The sequence below is a fragment of the Capricornis sumatraensis genome, chromosome 10 (assembly GCF_032405125.1).
Source record: "Capricornis sumatraensis isolate serow.1 chromosome 10, serow.2, whole genome shotgun sequence".
NCBI classification, from domain to species: Eukaryota; Metazoa; Chordata; class Mammalia; order Artiodactyla; family Bovidae; genus Capricornis; species Capricornis sumatraensis.
The window spans coordinates 97,424,333-97,442,178 of NC_091078.1; the positions used below are offsets into that span (position 1 = coordinate 97,424,333).

At 56.8% G+C, this 17,846-nt stretch overlaps 2 protein-coding genes across 6 annotated transcripts in view; one reads left to right on the forward strand and one right to left on the reverse strand.

Annotated features, from left to right (window-relative positions):
• MAP4 (microtubule associated protein 4) overlaps nucleotides 1–1,877 on the forward strand; it is a 156,719-nt gene extending 154,842 nt beyond the window's left edge. For 2 of the 3 annotated variants that reach the window (XM_068981978.1, XM_068981976.1), the window contains exons 18-19: nucleotides 1,264–1,453; nucleotides 1,578–1,877. In XM_068981978.1, the coding sequence (XP_068838079.1) occupies nucleotides 1,264–1,453; nucleotides 1,578–1,585 (198 nt within the window). In that variant the 3' untranslated portion in view covers nucleotides 1,586–1,877. Of the gene's footprint in view, nucleotides 1–1,263; nucleotides 1,477–1,577 lie in introns of those variants that run through there. The other variant, XM_068981977.1, reaches the window with a different exon arrangement.
• A 2,430-nt stretch (nucleotides 1,878–4,307) lies between these two features.
• Nucleotides 4,308–17,846, reverse strand: part of DHX30 (DExH-box helicase 30) — a 28,937-nt gene continuing 15,398 nt past the window's right edge. For all 3 annotated transcript variants that reach the window (XM_068981691.1, XM_068981693.1, XM_068981690.1), the window contains 18 exons: nucleotides 17,056–17,186; nucleotides 16,314–16,424; nucleotides 11,835–12,136; nucleotides 11,254–11,374; nucleotides 10,385–10,534; nucleotides 8,527–8,679; nucleotides 7,408–8,244; nucleotides 7,110–7,185; nucleotides 6,919–7,023; nucleotides 6,478–6,653; nucleotides 6,074–6,280; nucleotides 5,909–5,990; nucleotides 5,645–5,838; nucleotides 5,365–5,524; nucleotides 5,106–5,263; nucleotides 4,911–5,014; nucleotides 4,698–4,837; nucleotides 4,308–4,605 (listed from right to left, as the gene is read on the reverse strand). In XM_068981691.1, the coding sequence (XP_068837792.1) occupies nucleotides 4,352–4,605; nucleotides 4,698–4,837; nucleotides 4,911–5,014; nucleotides 5,106–5,263; nucleotides 5,365–5,524; nucleotides 5,645–5,838; nucleotides 5,909–5,990; nucleotides 6,074–6,280; nucleotides 6,478–6,653; nucleotides 6,919–7,023; nucleotides 7,110–7,185; nucleotides 7,408–8,244; nucleotides 8,527–8,679; nucleotides 10,385–10,534; nucleotides 11,254–11,374; nucleotides 11,835–12,136; nucleotides 16,314–16,424; nucleotides 17,056–17,186 (3,461 nt within the window). In that variant the 3' untranslated portion in view covers nucleotides 4,308–4,351. The remainder of the gene's footprint in view (nucleotides 4,606–4,697; nucleotides 4,838–4,910; nucleotides 5,015–5,105; nucleotides 5,264–5,364; nucleotides 5,525–5,644; nucleotides 5,839–5,908; nucleotides 5,991–6,073; nucleotides 6,281–6,477; nucleotides 6,654–6,918; nucleotides 7,024–7,109; nucleotides 7,186–7,407; nucleotides 8,245–8,526; nucleotides 8,680–10,384; nucleotides 10,535–11,253; nucleotides 11,375–11,834; nucleotides 12,137–16,313; nucleotides 16,425–17,055; nucleotides 17,187–17,846) is intronic.

Here is a 17,846-nt window from a genome sequence, read left to right on the forward strand (position 1 = left end):
GGGACACATGGGGGCAACGTCTTGAAGGCTTCCAAGCCTGAGGGTGGCTGCGCTGCCTCGGGGAAATGGGTGAGGAAGCGGGGATGTGAGCGGCGCTGTGGGCCTTCCTCCAGTGTCCAACCACCCCTCGCAAGCTCCATCCCAGCTTTGTCCTGGTCGCCCTCTGTGCTCCAGTTCAAGCCCCGACCAGCTCCCTTGACTGCTGGGGACCCTGGCTCTATCAGACTCTGGGGTCGTGCTCCACACCTAGTGAGGGGCCATTCTCTGGTCGCCCTCCCTGGGGCACTAACTTCAGTGTGGTCCCAGCCACGTGACAAGCACGTGCAGACCAGGGCTCACTTCCCGGGCCTTTCTGACCACCAATCTTTTCTTTATTCACATCATCTCCCTTTTTTTTTTTTTATCTTTTAACCACTTCTGGAACTATTTTTCTAGCACGGAGGCCATATCTTTCACTCTTCTAAGCAAGGACCACCCTGGAGCCTTCCGTTGTCACCTCTGGGCATTTGTGGCACAGGCGTACCAGCTCACCCAGTGCCCTGGGCCCCACCCCCCACCCCTAAAGCCCACTCTCTTCTGCTCTTGACTCACACTGGATGTCCATGGTCCCCACAGTCCTTATTCTACCCTGAAGCTCTCCCGGCCCCTGTAGTCTCCCTCATCATACCTCTTGGACACTTTCCTGGCTCCTTTTTGTCCCAGGCCCTGAAAGGGTGCCCAGCACAGAACAGGCCTGTGTCAGGGGTGAGTGAACAGTGATTAGCCAGGCAGGGAGTCTGTGGGGTCCCTCAGGTCTGAGGTGGTGGCCTGCACCCCACGGGAATGGGTCCAGCTCCCAGAGCTCCCTAGCCAAGTCCTGACCTGCAACTTGAGATCATTCCTTGGGTTTTTTTTGCTAACAACCTGCTGTCATAGTTGTTTTGATCTGGCATCAGCCTTGTTAAAGAGCTGGGCTGTCATGTCAGAGGCTTCGTGAGGCTGCCCAGAGGAGGCTCCTGGAGTGTGTCCCTAGCCAGGTTGCACCCCCTTCCTGCCCCAGAGCCCACGCCTGGGTTCTTGCCGAGCATTGGGCCATTCAAACCAGGATTTGGCCTGTTGGGTTGGGGTAGGGGTGGGGAGTGCCTGGGCTCGACTCCCAGATGCGCTGTACGTTAGGCCGTCGAGGCAGTGGGGGTGGGGGCAGTGTGTGGAACCCACCACCATCACCATCCCACTCCCTCCCCGACTGACCCTCCACTGTCTCCCCCACTGTTTCATTTGTAGACTGAGGGCGGTGGCAGCGAGGCCCCTCCGTGTCCAGGCCCCCCTGCTGGGGAGGAGCTGGCCATCCCTGAGGCAGCGCCTGAAGCTGGCGCCCCCACTTCAGCCAGTGGCCTCAGTGGCCACACCACCCTGGCAGGGGGTGGTGACCAAAGGGAGGCCCAGACCTTGGACAGCCAGATCCAGGAGACAAGTAAGTGGCTGGGCTTGGCCTGAGGGCCAGCCAGGGGCCCTGCCACTGGCTGCAAATTGAAACTCCTTTGTTTTCTGACTGGAGAGTGGCCTGAATTTTAACGAAGCAACCTTTTATTTTCCAGGCATCTAATGATGACATTCTGGTCTCGTCTTCCGTCCCCCATGTCCCCCCTCTTGTCTCCCCTGTTACCCTCTCCCTTCCCTCCTCCCGTGTCACTGCAGATTGAGACCTACAGGCTGACGTTCCGGGCAAACGCCAGGGCCCGCACCGATCACGGGGCCGACATTGTCTCCCGCCCGCCCTCACTTCCCTGGCGGCCCCAGCTCAGGCAGCCAGGCCCCTAGCTTCCCGCCCCAGGCTGCCCCCCAGCCTGTGGCTCGGGCCCCGGGCAGCCCTCTAGGCGACCCCTCCCTCCCTCCCTCCCTCGCTTGCCCAGGGCAGCAGCAGTTCCCCCCACACCCATGTTCCTTCCACTTCCTGCCCCAGGCCCAGCTCCCTGCTTGGCTTGCATCCCCACCACTTCGCGCCACTGCTCCACGGAGAAGGTTGGGTGGGAAATGGGGTGGGGAAGAATAAGTTTGGGATCTCCTGAGACCTGGGGTGTAGGGGCGAGCTGGATCCCAGCATCCTCTTCATTTTGTTTGGGTTTTTTGGACCAAACCCAAGAGAAACTGACATACCCTCCCTCCTCGCTGGTCCTTCCGGAGGGAAGAGTGGGAGCAGACGTCCACGTGACGGCTGCCGTTAACTGCATCCCCTGGAGCCTGCTAAGCCACTGCCTCTTCCTTTGACCCTACGATGGTGCCTGCCGTGCATCGGCTGCCCTCCCCAAGTTAGTCAGAGGCAGCGTTGTCTGTCCCCACTCCTCCCCATACCTGCCTAGCTGCTGTCACACTTTGTTTTCTTTTTTAATAACCTAAAAACCAGTGGAGTAGTTTTGCAGGTTGAAGCCATGTCTAAATGAAAGTCCTCAGTAGGTGTTAAAGGAAACAGGGAGCGGAGATTCTGAAGCCTCCAGCCGGGGGGTCAGGTGTCAGGAGCTGCCCTGGCTTGGGCAGCTTGGGGCCCCAGCCCTGGAGATGGTGTGTGCAGGGCAGGCGTGGTGTGGGGGCTGTGGGCTGGAGAGCAGGCAGGGACTGCTAGGGGCTGGTCAGTGTGGACTGGTGGTTCTGGCATTTTGTGTGTATGCTGCTTTTCTTTTCTAACCAAGAGGCTGGTTTTGGCATCTGTTTGTCTCATTCCCTGGGATCTGGTGGAAGACATAAAATTGGGACTGGAGAGGGCCACGGAGGTCAAATTCCTCCAAGCCTGCAGCCTAGGACACTGCCGGGGAGCCCGATGTGTCCAGCATGTGTGGATAGTGGGGAATCAAGGTTGGAAATTTAGAAACAAGGACATGCAGTGGGCCATCCAGGCTCCCTTGAGCCTGACTGGAGAGGGGGAGAGGCGAGGCGAGCCCAGCCTGAGGAAGCGTGTCCCAGTTAGGCCTGGTCTTGGGATGGCTGCAATGATTAGCCCTGGGGATTATATTGACATGAAGATTCTTATTGCACTTGTATTTTTTTGTATTAAAGTTTGCATGGTTTCTAATAAAGGATTAAAATGTAACAGTTTGTAGTCAAATGGCCTGGGAGTCTCCAAGGCTTCTCCTCTGAAGAGTTGTTTTCTGCAGTGCAGACTTGGCCCCTTACCCTCCCACCTCCTCTTCGGGCGTCCCCTGGCGCTGAGAAGGTTGGGGGGGCCCTCGAACTTGGCTTCATGCAGATTTGATGTCTGTATAGAGGGAGGGTGTCTGGGCTGGGAAGGTTCTCCCCGTTTCTGAGGTAGCATTTTCTCCAGAGAGGTTTGATACCACATCCCCAACTCCCCAAGCACTACCAGGGGTAGAAATTGCAGGGATCTTGTGGAAAAAGCACTTCCAGAGCCAGAGGCCGTCCAGGGTGCTTCAGTAGCACCAGGGACATCACGGTGTCCATGCTTTGTCTGCAGAAAGGGGTGAGGGAACTGGGAGGACAGTGGGAGGCGGGTGGCAGTGACATGTTGACGCTGAGGTGGGCGAGCTCTGGGTCTTTACTCCTTTGGCCAAAAGCAGGGGTGAGAGAGGTGACCCCCGTGGAGGGCCCTTGAGGGGGCGCTGGAGTGGTTAGTGTTCTGAAGGGTGGTCTGGTCACAGTTGCCTTGATGGGTCCCACCAGCCAGAGCAGCTAAGGCTGCCCCGACAGGTGGGCCCAGAGGCCCTGCGTGCTCTGCTCTGCAGCCACTGGGGCAGGGACGTTTCTGTGCTTCCCCATTTGCTTATGGCTCAGCCATTCCTTATGTCAATCTGTGATTCTGTTATAACGACTTCCAGAGTAAATAAAGCTCTTATGTCCCAAACACGTAGGCCCTGTCTTCTGTGCGTCCTGGTCTCTACCCCTCCAGCTTGTGGCCCACCCCGTCGCTGTCCCTCTGCATCAAGGGACCGGTGTATGCCTTGTGGTCTTCACCTCAGCACCTCCTCTGTGAGCCTATGGCTGTGACCGAGGGGTAGGGTCTCCGCGGGCCTTGGTTGCTTTTGGAGCTATTCCCTCCCCCACCCGCCTGCGCTGAGAGGTGGCAGCCAGACTGAATGCGGATGCACACGGTGGGCCCTGCCATACCCGCAAAGACAGTGCAGACCAGGCTGGTCCAAGCTCCTGAGGTGTGGGTTTTAAGCCCCTTCTTCTAAGACCTTGGGTCCCTCCCTTCTGAGCCTTCATTGCTTCTCGTGGTTTGGGGAGCGTGGCCCCCAGCCCAGGGCGCTGAGGTCCTCCGTGAGAGAGGAGCCTCGCGGATAGCGATGCTCACAAGGGATAAATAGAACTTTATTTTAAATAAACATTTTCATTCTGTACATGGCCCCAGCAGAGACGGGGCTCAGTCATCAGCGGTCTTGCGCACATCAAAGCTGCCGCAGGGCCCGCGTAGCAGCTCCGCCAGCAGGGCGAGCAGCTGCCCGTGCTCCTCCTGCACGCAGGCTGGCAGTGCCGCCAGCTCGCTGCGCAGGCTCCGCTCCACCATGCGGCCCAGGGCCCGGCGCAGCTCCCGTAGCAGCCGCACGGTGCGCGAGTCACCCTCCAGCCGCAGCAGGTCACTGTCGCTCAGGGAAATGGTGGCCCGGCGCCCATCATCTAGAGGAAGGAAAAGGTGCAAGGAGCCCGGGTGAGGCCAGGCCCAGGGAAGCAGGGCAGCCAGAGGCGCAGAGAGGGGTGCAGGTACCCACCACGGATGTGGACGTCCCCGTCGGTCAGCAGCAGCACAGCTAGCGGGTGCACCTGGGAGGAGTCCCGGACGAAGACGCTGCCATTGGACTTGACAGCCATGAAGTACGTCAGCCATCGGCTCCGCAGCCGGGTGGCCTCCCTGGGAACAAAGGGCTGGGTGAGGCCCCCTCCTGAGCCACCCCCGCTGCCCTGCTCTACCTGACAGTCCCCACCTGTTAATGGTCGACTTGTGCAGCAAGATGTTGCCGGATTTGGTCCTGTACGTGACACTGTTGGGCTTGAACTTGCCCTGCCGGGTCACCTTGCCCTGCCTCACCTGAAGGGATGAAGGGAAAAGGTGGGTGGGCTGAGCAAGGAGCCAAGATAGGAAGAAACCGTGGCCTGGTGCCCCCACCCCGAGGCAGCACCTGGATGAGGTTGGGGTAGAGACCCGCCATCAGCACCCCCTTCACCAGCTCCTCCTCCTCACTGTACTCGTTGCACTGGGCAGAGGCCAGGGTGCAGTCCGAGGGCTTCCCAACCAGGAAAGCCTCGTAAATGTTCTCTGAGAACTGCTTGATGAGTCCTGGGGAGGCAAAGTCGGGGTGAGCCTACCTACCGCTCACCACACTGGCCCAGTGCAAGTGGGAGGGGCAGGGCGCTCAGGGCAGCGTGGGGCCCGCTGACCGTGGATGAAACGCAGGCTGGGTGCGTAGAGCAGGTTCTCCTCCAGGTAGTTCTCACGGGAGCTGCGATCCTGCCAGCGCAGCACCTCCTCCCAGCCGGACACCGCCCGCACGAAGGCCAGGTGGTCACTGCCACTGTCGTGGCTCAACAGTGCTTTCACCTGGGAGGGGGGAGGGTGCCGGGGTCACAGGGCAGGGGCCACAGGAGGCCACCTCGGGACAGAAGGCAGCGGAGGGCTGGAAGGGGAAGAGGAGGGCCACGTGCAGGCACGACGTCTGACCTTGTCCACCTCCGCCCGGTTCTGCAGGCTGCTGCTGAAGGGGTCCCGGGTGAGGCACGAAACGACCACTAACAGCGGGTGCAGGCAACGGAAGATGGCAGCCAGCACGATGGCCTTGGCCAGCCGTGGGTCAGTGGAGATGTGGGCCAGGCGCTGCCCCAGGGTGGTCAGGTACTCCCGCTGGTCCAGAACCCCTGCAAGCTCAGCGGTCAGTCCCGCCCTTGAGAGCCACTCGGCAGCCTGGCCCAGCCGTGCCCCACTCACCAATCTCCTGGAGCAGGATCACGGCCTCGTCCACCGCCTTGATGTTTGGACTGTCTACGGCCTTGGAGAGGAACTCCACTGCCTACAGCGTGAACGAGGCAGAGCCTCTGTCAGCATGCACCCCGTCTGTGCGCTCCCAGGCCCCCCCGCCCACCCCTGCCGCACCGTCTTCTCTGGCATGTGGATCTTGGCCTGCAAAACCAGGTTCTCCAGGGGTGTGCGCAGGATCTCCGGTACTTGGAAAGGGGCCATCTTCTCTAGCCGGCTCCGCGGGAAGAGGTGGTAGGCAAAGCCAGACTGGCAGCGGCCCGCCCGGCCCCGGCGCTGGATCACATTGGCTCGGGACACCCACACGGTCTCCAGGCAGGAAACCTGGGGAAGGGGGCCTGTGAGCAGCCACACGCATGCCAGAGCCCTTCCTCTAAGCTCCCCCAGGCCTGGCCTTCATTCCACTCGACCCCTCGATGGCCCTCCCGCAAGGACACTGAGACCCCACGAGCGCGGCCCTTTCCAGACACACAGGCCCGGGGTAGACCTGGGCTGGCGCCAGGCCGCGAGAGGGCTACCACCTTGGTCTTCAGGTCGTAGCGCTCCTCCTTGTGCAGACCGCTGTCCACCACATGCACGATGTCATTGATCGTGATGGACGTCTCGGCGATGTTGGTGGCCAAGACAATCTTGCGTACCCCAATGGGAGGCTGCTGGAATATGGCCTTCTGGTCCATCATCGGGATGTTGGAGTGCACTGGTGGCAGCGAGAACACACTGGTCATGGGCACGTACCACCTCCGTCAAATCCTCCCCGTAAACGGGTGGGGAAGAATTTTGACCCTATTTTGATGAAACTGAAGTCCAGATTAGTAATATGCCCAGTAGAGGTCACCAACCCGGTAAAAAGTAGTGTGGCCTGGTGACAAACCTAAGACCCTGAGCCCACCGAGGCGAGTCAGCCCCTGGGACAGAGGGCAGGCCTGGTGTAGGGGCCACTGTCCTCGCCGACATGCTCTTACCTGGCAGGATGAGGTACTTGCTCTCGTGCATGCCCAGGGCCTCCTGGAGGCGTTGCTGGACTCCTTTGATCTCCTGCCAGCCCGGCAGGAAGCAGAGGATCCCACCTGTAAAGGGGCCCTGCAGGCATGAGCCAGTGGCTCCTGGCAGATGGAGGGCAGGGTGGGCCTGGGGGACGGAAGAAAGCACCCACCTGGTTCCCCGCGGGCGTCGATGTGCAGAACCAGATCAGTCACGAGGTCCAAATCGAGAGCGCATTCATCCTCAGACTGCGGTGGGAAGAGAGGCCAGTCACAGTCCCGGGGCCAGGGGTCGTGCACGGGACACGGCCACCGCGACTCGGTGAGGCCAAGGCACATGACACCTCACCTCCAACCCTCACCACACCCTCGTCAGGCAGGCCCGATCCTTGCCATTTCTAGCAGGGAAGGAGGGGAGTCCGGGAGGACAGGCCAGGAGCCGTGGCGGAATGGGGCGGGCGTACCCCTCACCTCGTGGTGCCGGTGCCGGTGCGGGTACTGGTGCTTGCCCAGCTTGGCCAGGATGTCCTCCAGGTAGTGCTCCTTGACGGGGTACATGAAGCCGGGGACCTTGATGACAGGGCAGCCACCAAAGTAGCGGGAGAAACGCTCGTTGTCGCCGGTGGCACTCATGAGTACCAGGCGCAGAGCCGGGTTGAGCCGCTGCAGGCCCTTGAGCAGGATCAGCAGGAAGTCCGTGTTCACGTCTCGCTCGTGCACCTCGTCCACGACCACGTGGCTCACGCCCTCCAGGCTGGGGTTGCTCTGCAGCTTCCGCAGCAGGATGCCCACCGTGCAGAACAGCAGGGCCCCTCCTCGGGCCGGAGGCTTGCTTTCCAACCGCACCTGGAAGCCTACGTTCCGGCGCAGGGAAGGGCCCAGTTCGTGGCTGACCCGCTGCGCCACAGACACAGCCGAGATGCGGCGTGGCTGGGTGATGATCACATTGCAGCGCGCACCGCGGCCCTCGGTCACGTAGCGCTCCAGCAGCAGCTGGGGGATGCGCGTGGTCTTCCCACAGCCCGTGTCCCCAGCAATGACCACCACTGGGTGCTGCTCGATGGCATTGAGGATGGTGTCCCGATGAGGGTCCACGGGGAGCTGGGGTGCCTCCTGCCAGACCGGCCCTCGCCGCCGCCACAGCTCCAGCAGACTCTGGCTCAGACGCAGCTCCTCTGCTTCTGACAGCGGCACGTAGGGCTTGCCTGTGATGGGGTCACTCAGGGGCCCCGAGTCCTTGCCCAAGGGCAGGATGTCCTCACCCTGCAGCCGGAGCTCTGAGGAGAGCCACGAACTCTCCACGGGGTACTGGGGGACAGGAGAGGCAGATGAGATGATGAAGAGGGAGGAATACCTCCTCCTTTACCCACAGCCAGTCCCTCCACGATTCACACCTCGACCAGAGGCTGTGGTCCAATCCGCTGAGCAGGACTCAGTCTCTGACTACCCCGGGATATTTGTGGGCAAGACTGGACGGCTCGGGGCCAGGGTGCTCCCAGGCTCCACCCCAGTGGGGAAGCAGGGGGTCACTTTCGCCTACTGCAGGTGGAGGCTGTGGGCAAGTGAGGGGGAACATGGGGATTCTCTTACATGGTTCAGGAAAGTCTCAATCTTGCGGAGGATGGGCTCAGGCACCTGGATGGTACACGGCCGGCGCTGGGTCTCACCCAGCTCTCGCAAGGAGGCCAAGTTATACATGGCGTGGGTGAGCGGCTCGTTGTTCCGGTCCACCAGTCCCAGGCTCTGCAGAGGGACATGGACGGCTCAGTCTAGGGCCCGCTCCCCAGAACTGGCCCAGACCTGCTCGGCAGCTCCAGAGAAGTCCTGCAAAGCAACCTCCCCTCCCCCGCCCCACCCTCAGAGCAACCTCTTTTCTAGGAGATTTTTGGGTTTGGACTGACATGGTACAGGAGGAAGAAATTAGGAACCAGGAAAATGTTAAGTCTCCACCAAAAAAAGGTAATTCAAGGAAAGTAAGACCTGACGTGTCTGAGTATTAATCACAGCCCCCAGCTGGCCAGGTCCGTGCCCCTGAGAAATCTCTCCCTGAGCAGCAGGGGCTCCCACAACAGCCCGGTCTCACGTCCATGAATTCCCGACACAGACCTCTAGGCCAGCTGGGCCAGGCCCCTAACACAGCCTGCAAGCTCCTCCGCTTTCTCTGCGCAGCAAAGCCACCACCCCGATCCCCCCACCAGCCTTCCAAGTCCAACTGCCACACCACCTCCTACTCTTGCGTGATACCCAGTTCATCACACAAATGTACATGGAAATTCCTGTAAGTATCTACTTACACAACTTGGTAAAATAAGCCACTGGAAGGGAAACTTGTTTCATTTCCATGTATACCCAAAACCACCTCCCCAGAGGTTAAGACAAAGCATTCCAACACATTGGAAAGCCAGCCATTTCCCCCATACTCCGTCATGTCCAGATTCTGCACTTCTTCTAAGGAACTCTACCCCTGTAGGGACCAATCACCTTCCTCTAGCCTCTGAGTCCCAGGAACAAAAGAGGTGCCCACAGGGCCACCCTGCTTCAGGGGAGGCCCCTGTCCTTTCCCAGGACTCTGAGGATTTGTTTGCAGTCTGCCTGTGGGCAGCCAGGTGCTGGCAGAACACGGCGGCCCCCAGGAAGCTTGCTCCTTCCTGAGATAGGTGTCTACTGTGCTCGGGTAATCTTCTCGTCACTGGTTTTGTCAGATTAAAATACAGACTTCCTCAAAGTCCTCCCAGTAGCCCTACTTCTGTCCTCTTGAGCCACAGGTAACAACACAGCCACTCTCTCTCACACTTAACCCAACCCCATCCCTCTTCAATTCTCCGAATCTCGCTACCTCTCCTCATCAGTCATATATGATTTTCAGTTCTCAGAGCCAAATGTGTACCAAAGGTTTCTGTCCATTTGGAGTAAAACACGGTGTCTCTCCTCTTAGTCCACAAACCAGACCTCCACTGGTTTCAACAACACCCCCAACACCCATGAATCATCTCATCTTCAAAGCTGCTTCAAAACGCCTGCCGGCTGCAAGCCGCGCTGCCTTCGCCTGATTGTTGGTCCCCTCAGTCTGCATCCCACGTGAACTCACACTGTTCGTGTTGGCCACAAAGCCCAAGTTACCAAGATCTTTCTAGGTACCAAGCCTGGCCCCTAAGAGAGACACCATTTCTCCAGCTCCACACCATTCAGAAAGATGAGTATGTCTCCTCCTGGCTTCACCCGGGTTCCAGCCCACAGCGCTGAAAAGGCTGAGCTCACAGCAAAGCCCCGCTGCAGGAAGTGTGGAGAAGCCCTGGAAATAGCGCCTCCAGAGCCTGACACACAAGGCTGGGATACTAGCTACTCCAAAAGCCTGGCAAAGGTGGATTTTCATCTCCTGGAAAAGTGGACCACTTGCCAAGGGTAGCAGGGAGCTCATGCATCACACCAGGGACCCTTCCGCACTCACCTTCAGTTTCTTACAAGCCAAGGCTGCCGCTTTATTCTCTGCCTCTGCTTTGCGACGCCCCTTGGCCACGAAGGTCATGGGACAGGGCCAGAGCAGGGTGAGGGTGGACAGCTTGGTCTTGGTGCCCACAGTGTGGAACTGCATGAGGTTCTACACAAAGGGCGAGAGGGGGTTACAAGACGGCAAGGAACGAGAACGTCTAAGTGTTCTCTGAATGCCAAGGAACCCAGATACGGATTTTACTCCCATCTGAGCAGGTACCAAACGTCAGCCACAATAGAAGTGCCAATGAACAGGCAGAAGAGAGCCCCATGGGGCTGCAGTTCCAGGATCTTGGCATGGTTTCACAGGAGGAGACGGCATCTGGGCAATGCCACTGCCTGCCCTCCTAGCCCACTGCCCTCTCAGCACTGTCAAGGCACACAGGTGCGATGGCAGCTGTGGGTGGAAGCTGCCAACACAAGCTAAGAGCCAAGCACATCCTGGGGGAACAAAAAGGCCTTGCGCCTAGAGCGAAGCTCTGAGTAACCAAAGCCCTTCAGCCCAGCAGTGAAGAGGAAAACCTCAGCAAGTCAGCCACCCGCTCCCCAAGCCTCCATCAGTGCCCGCACCCCGTGAACAGACCCGGGGTCTCCACTCCTACAGTCCGCAGCCCCCTCCCAGGCTCCAGTGTCCTGACTTCCGTCCTGCCCTTGGTGCTTCACCCTCCGAGGACCCCAAGCTCCCTCAGCTGGCGCCGGCTGGGCTAAGGGAACGGGCATCTAAGGCCTCCCACAGACCTAAGTCTCCCTCCCACCTGATCTTGGGGAAACCCAGACTTGAGCAAGCCAGCTCCCCACTCACACACACCTTCAGGAGACCCAGCTCACCTTGGCTGTGGAGGAGGATGTCGCTATCTGAATCACCTTGGCCAGAAGGTTCTTGGGAAGTGGAAACTGGGTCAGAGCCCTAACAGCACTGTCGTCATCTGTCATTTCAAAGGAACCCCCCCTGAGAGGACCAAAAGTGTAGGTGAAAAAGCGCTCTCTTCCCAAGCCAGTTTCACCTGCTCTGAAACCCAGGGGCTCAGACGCGGCATCACTGCAGTGGGCAGCCAGGAGGTGGGGGCATCTCCACTTGGCCTGTGGTCCTCTCACAGACACACAGCACACAGGGCGTGCCCTCAGTTCCCCCAGACACACAAGAGAGCGAGAGCAGGGGGCAGGCAGAGCAGTTGCCAGGGCTCTGAAGGGCTCAAGTGTGAGCTGGAGGGAAGGCCCATGCTGCTGTCTTGCCAGAGCTCACGGCCACAGCTGGCTGTCCCCAAACAGGCAGACGTACTGAGAATGAGAGATGCTGACTGAGACGCAGGGCAAGGGTCTCCCATCTTCGAGAAGGCTCCAGGGAATATGTCCCCACCCCACGTCAAGGCGCAGCCCGTTTCCCCAGCCTCCCCTGCCCCTGGCTGTACCTGGAATCCCTGAGTGGGGCGTGGGAGTCCTGCTGGGTCATAGACAGAAATTCAGTGACATCGATGGTCCCTTCTTCTAGCTCTTCCTCCTCATCCTCCTCTTCTTCCCGACCCAAGGAGCGGGAAAGGCCCCCAGGTCCCCCTGGCCGGATGCTCTCAGGATTCAGCTGCCTCCAGGAAGTGGGTGGCATGGTGGGTTCTGGGCGCCACCAGCTGTCAGCCGGAGAGCCAAAGCGATCGGCTAGCACGCGGTATTTGGCTGCATCAAACAGCTCGTTCCGGGGACCCAGCAGACCCCAGCCCTAGGGGAAAAAGGGGGGCGCTGTGAGGGCCCTTAGCACCCTCACACCGCAGGCTGTTCAGAGCCTGCCCAGTTACCCTGTAGGCCCCTCGTGTGTGGAAGCCATGCTTTTTCACCTATCTGCTCACCTCAGGCCTGGCCCAGAACTGGGCAGAGAGAGAGCACTTAACCTGTCTAGCATCAACAGATGAAAATGACGAGGTAAATTCTTACAGCTGTTAGACAAAAGACCAAGAAACTAAAGAAAAATCCCCATTAAAAACCCCACAGCGCAACATGAAGCAGATGCATTCACAAAGTGATCTAGAAAGCTTCAGTTGAGTGGGGTGATTAGGAAATATGCCGTCTATACTGTAAAACAGATATACCTCTGAAACAAGAATCCTACACTGGGAACCTATTCTAGAACTAACACCAAATGTTTTTAAAGCCATTATAGAAAAACATTATTTTAAAACATTCTCTTCTAGAGAAAATCAAACAAGACATTTGCCAAGTCTCTAACATGGACAGAGCAACACGCCTGGCACTCTGGGCACCAAGCGAGGGACACCCGGTTCCTGCCTTCAAGCAGCTCTGAACCTAAGAGGCAGAAGAGAAGCGCAGAAAACCAGAGTCTGAGGAGCAAACAGTAAGCAAGGGGCCAGAACAAACAGGAGTGGCATGTGAAGAGGGCACGAGGTTCAAAAGCTTAAGCTGCGAGGGGCAAAGACAAGAGAGGTAAGCCGCAGATGAGTCAAGAGGCTTCAACACGTGACAGTGGACGGTGGGCGCTGGAATCCAGGCGCCGCTCCCGGGCAGCTTCAGCCCCACCTGACTCCCGGCAAGTTGAGGAGTGACCGCCCTTCTGAAAACTCTCCCCTCAGGGTTCTGAAAGAACCAGCTGTAATTTAAAATGGTATCAGGTAAAGCCTATTCACAACAGCAACAGTGACCTTGTATATATGTTTTTTAAAAGATATAGAACTTGGTAAAAGGACACAAAGGGAGTTTCTGTGATGAAACCTTTTTGCCCAAGGAGAGCAAAGCCTCCTGAATTAAGCCATGTGACATAACTCCAATCCAAGTGTGGACAGACTCTTTGGGCCCTTGGCCAAACTGTCAGGTCTCTACAGAGGAACACGAAGGTCCTAGGGCAGTAAGATGCTGGGACAGAGGACGGGAAAAGGGCACGCCACACACACCCACATGCAGCAAAGCCGTAACCGCTCAGTACGGGTGCCTGGCCCCAGGCTCAGCTTGCATGCTTCTGCCTCAGTGTTTACACGGACCGTCTGATCATACGGAAAACACACGCAACACCCTCTCCCTTGGCCTTCCCCAGGGCGACAGCAAGCTCTTCCTCCCTGCCTCCCACTCACTCCCAGCCTGCTCCCTGCACGGCCTGCCTCCCTCCCAGGGGCCCTTTACGCCCACTCCCGCTTCCCCACCACCCGCTCTTCCTGCTGCCTCCGCCATCGGACCCTCCACTGACCTCTGCAGCTCTTTAACCCCACAGAAAAGCTCCTGCCTGCTGCTACCGGCATCCACGCCTGTTCCAGGTCCCCGTCTCTGGGCTTGCCTGACCCTGCCGCGGCTGCTGGGGACTATTCCTAAAGGCGAACTCGGCATGTCATTCCAACACCCATTCCAACACCATCAGTCAAGACTCCTACCGGAGACACCTAGAAGTGTGGGGAGGACGTGGAGACACTGGAACACTAGTGCCCTGCTGGGGGAAGGCACAGTAGGGCCGTCACTATGGAAACACAATGGCAGTTCCTCAAAGAATTAAGAATTACCATATCATCTAGCAATTCCAATTCTGGGGATTGAGAGCAGGGTCTTGAAGGGTTATCTGTACACCCAAGTTCACTGCGGCATTATTCACACTGGCCAAAAGGTGGACCCCAGAGTCCATCAATGGATGAACGGATACACAAAATGAATATATACACAGAATAGAATACAGCAGCCTTTAAAAACACAGAAATTCTGACCCTTGCTACATCATGGATGAAACTTGAGGACATTAAGTGAAATAAGGCAGTTACAAGTTTCACTTATATGATGAGTAGTCAAATTCACAGAAACAGAAAGAACTGAGTTGGCCAAAAAGTTTGTTCAGGTTTTCCCATAAGCTGTTGCCGTGGCTGCCAGGGGCTGGGGAAGGGACTAGGATGAACAGTTGTTTCTTGGGTGCAGAGATTCAGTTTTGCAAGCGGATGAAGTTCTAGAGATTGGTTGGTCAACAATGTGGCTGTGCTTACTATTACTGAAGCATACACTTAAAAGCGGTTAAGAGAGCAAACTTTTTACCCACAATTAAACATACAAACAAACAAGACTACAAGCACAGACAGAGGAGACAGAACAGGCTGGGGAGGAACGTGAGCACAACTTGCTGCGCATGGTCTCGGTTTAAAGTGCCTTTTACATCCAGGTAGAAAAGCACCTCTTATCCTCGGCACTGGTGACATTGTGCTTAATCGCGCAGTCGTATCTGACTCTGCGACCCCATGGAGTGAAGCCCACAAGGCTCCTCTGTCCATGGGGATTCTCCAGGCAAGAATACTGGAGTGGGTTGCCAGGCCCCCCTTCAGGGGTTCTTCCCAACCCAGGGATTGAACCCAGGTCTCCCACATTGTGGGCGGATTCTTTATCGTCTGAGCTACCAGGGAAGCCCAGTGACATTTGGGGCTAGGTAATTCTTTATCGGAGCGGGCTGTCCTGTGCATTACAGGACATTTAGAAGTATCCCTGGCCTTATACCAGCAGCATTCCTCTTTTTGTGGCTGCCAAACATGTCTCTAGACCTTATGAAGTGTCCCCTAGGGGGAAGAATCCCCTCTAATTGAGAATCCCTGAGGTAGAGGCACTCAATGAGGGATAGCAACTTCCAAGACATTGAACAAAGAAAGGATGGTTGAACTTCTGAGAGACACAGGATCCACTGGGGGAAGGAGTACAGAAAAGGAGACATTTACAGAGAGTGGGAGACGAAGAGCAACTTGGAATGAGCCAGAGAAAAGGAGAGCAGGCACACCCATTGGCTGAGAAAGACGCCCCACGGGGCCGAAGCCACAGACATTCAAGCAGAGTGAGGCCTGGGGAGAGGCTGGGCGCTGGCAAAGCTGCCCCAGTCAGCCGACAATCCCCATCAAAACCACAGGGATGTGAAGGGAACTGGGACCGCAGCAAGGGCTGCGGCGCTCGAGGCAAGCAGACAGCAAGCACGGAGAGCTGTGTGCGGGGAAGCAGGGCCGGGGGAGCGATCGGAACACTGAAGACATCTTTTTTTTTGGGTAAGCCTCTCTACTGCTTGCAGGATCCCAGTTCCCCAACCAGGGATCGAACCCATGCCCTCGGCAGTGAAAGCACGGTGTCCTAACCACTGGACCGCGAGGGGATTACCCAACACTGGAGAAGTTTTGATGCCTACAGAAAAGAATCAGATGAGGAAGGATTGGAAAATTAAATAAAAGGGTGAGAGATGGGATGGAGAAGACACAGAGAGGGGAAAGGGAAAAGAGAAGGGTTGTATGGAGACTCGGGATAGGAAGAGGGACTTTCCTCCTCAGATCCAGGAAGGAAGCAGGACAATGAAGTCTGCAGACTGAGCGGGAGAGAAGCTGAAGGAATACAGCTTTGTCCCTGGCAGAGCAAAGACCAGGGAATGTGAGGAAGATCCAAGGATGGCACAGCCATGGAAGGAGTCAGTTAGCAAGGGAAAGAAAGATTGGGAGCAACAGTGAACATCTGGTAACTGCTGCCTGACCACAAACTCAAAGCAACCCATGTCCGATCAGTGCCAAGTGATAGAGATGACTATTATTCTTTCCTTGTAAGCAAGGGGACTATGGGGCCACAAGGAAAAACCTACATGAAATAACAGGGAGAGAACAGAAGCCAAGATAGAAGTCTATTTGTACAGAGGGAGTGCTCCCCACAAAGAGGTTCTTCGCTGTGGTTTCTGAAACCACAGAAAGTGAGTAACTACGGCGGCAAGAAAATAATATCCATGTGTTCCCTCAATGGCTGAAGCAAAAAGGAACCACATGATGAAAAGGGCTTAGGATAGGTTGAGTGGTTGAACACTCTGCCATCCTAAACCTAGGAGCATCTGGGCCCAGGAAGACCATTACTGCAAAAAGTTCCCAGGAGGGAGGTCTGTGTGGTTTTCATGAGGGGAGGGTCACCTTGAACAGCTGGCAGGCCGCGGCTGCAGCCTGCCTCTCAGCGTCAATCTTCTTGCTGCCATAGCCTTCTACCTCCACGCTCTTGGGCCACTTTATGTGGAGGGTGACTTTCTGAGAAAAAGAAGAGAGAATCAGAACCCTTGCCTCTGGACTACAAAGGTATTACAAATCACACGGAGAATCCACAGGAAAGCTGCAGGCCTCATGGCAGCAGGGCTGGGTGCAAGACAGAACCCCGACCCCATCATTAGCTCCTTGGAAGGCTCCAGTCCTCCCCCCGCCCCCACCAAGCCACTGTCCCACCTCAAGTTGCTTTGCTTCTTCAAAGTGCCATGTTCCAGCCAGAGGGCAAGGTGGGACCCACCCTTATTCTTAAAAATCTTCATTCAGAATGGTTTGCCTGCGTGCTTCCTGGTCCCACGACCTACAAGACTCTGGGAGCAGGAATCATCATCAACCCTAACCCTCTACAGTTCCAAGAAGTTGAGGAAGGACCAATACCAGGGCCCACTACAGTGGCCTGTCTCACACAAGATGAGAGAGCATCTCGCTTCACTTGCCCATGTTTCCTTTCCCTAAACCAGACTCTGCTCCAGACCTAGCTTTGTTCTGAGATTCTCTGCTGACCATTCGCAATTCAAACAACCTCCACTGTGGCCTCCCTGACGAGAAATCCGGGGGAGCAAAGGGCAGCTGGTTTCCTTCCGGAGGCTCAGACCAACGTGTTTCCCTGCCACCATACCTTTTTCTTCGGTCCATTTGTATGCACGTAGACCAATTTGTCTTTTGCGTGTGAGATGCCAAGGGCTCTTCCAATCACACTGTTGAGAAGATTTTTGGGCTGTGGAAACTCTTTTAATAGGTCCCTAGAAGCTAAGAAAATAAGGACAAAAGCATTATAGTTGTGTTGCTTTAAAAACTCTGTGGGGTATGTTTCAGGGCAACCCTGGGCTGGATACTGAGGATGTTGGCTCGCGACCCAAACCACCCAGGAGCATCTTAAAAAGGAGGGGCAGATGGCTTCAGGGTTTACAGGGGACAGTGGACCTAGACCCGCTGGACAAGCATCTCCTTGTGAAAGAGAAGGGTCAATGCCCCAGACACCAGAGGGGAACCAGCCAGCATCCTCTTCCTCACCCAAGCTCCTGACTTTACACATCAGCTATAGAAGCCTAGATGACAGCAACCCCCCTAATCTGATGTCTGAAAGAAAGCACTAAATAGACAAAACCAAACCAACCACACACACACACACACACAGAGGCACACGTACACACACTGGAGGTCAAGACAACGCAAGGTCCCTCCTAAAACAACAGATACACAAAAGGGAGGAATGCCTGCAGAGTCTGAACACCAAGCCGCAGTTCTCCATCACACCTCAGCACCCTGCAAAAGGCCTCCCCTTTCATCCGGATTATGTGCAGGGACACTGATTAGAGACCTCCGAGCTGAGCCACAGGCATGAGCTGGTCCTCCCAGGAGTTCACTGCAGTGAACCAAGTGGAGGCAGGATGCATCAGACATCATGAG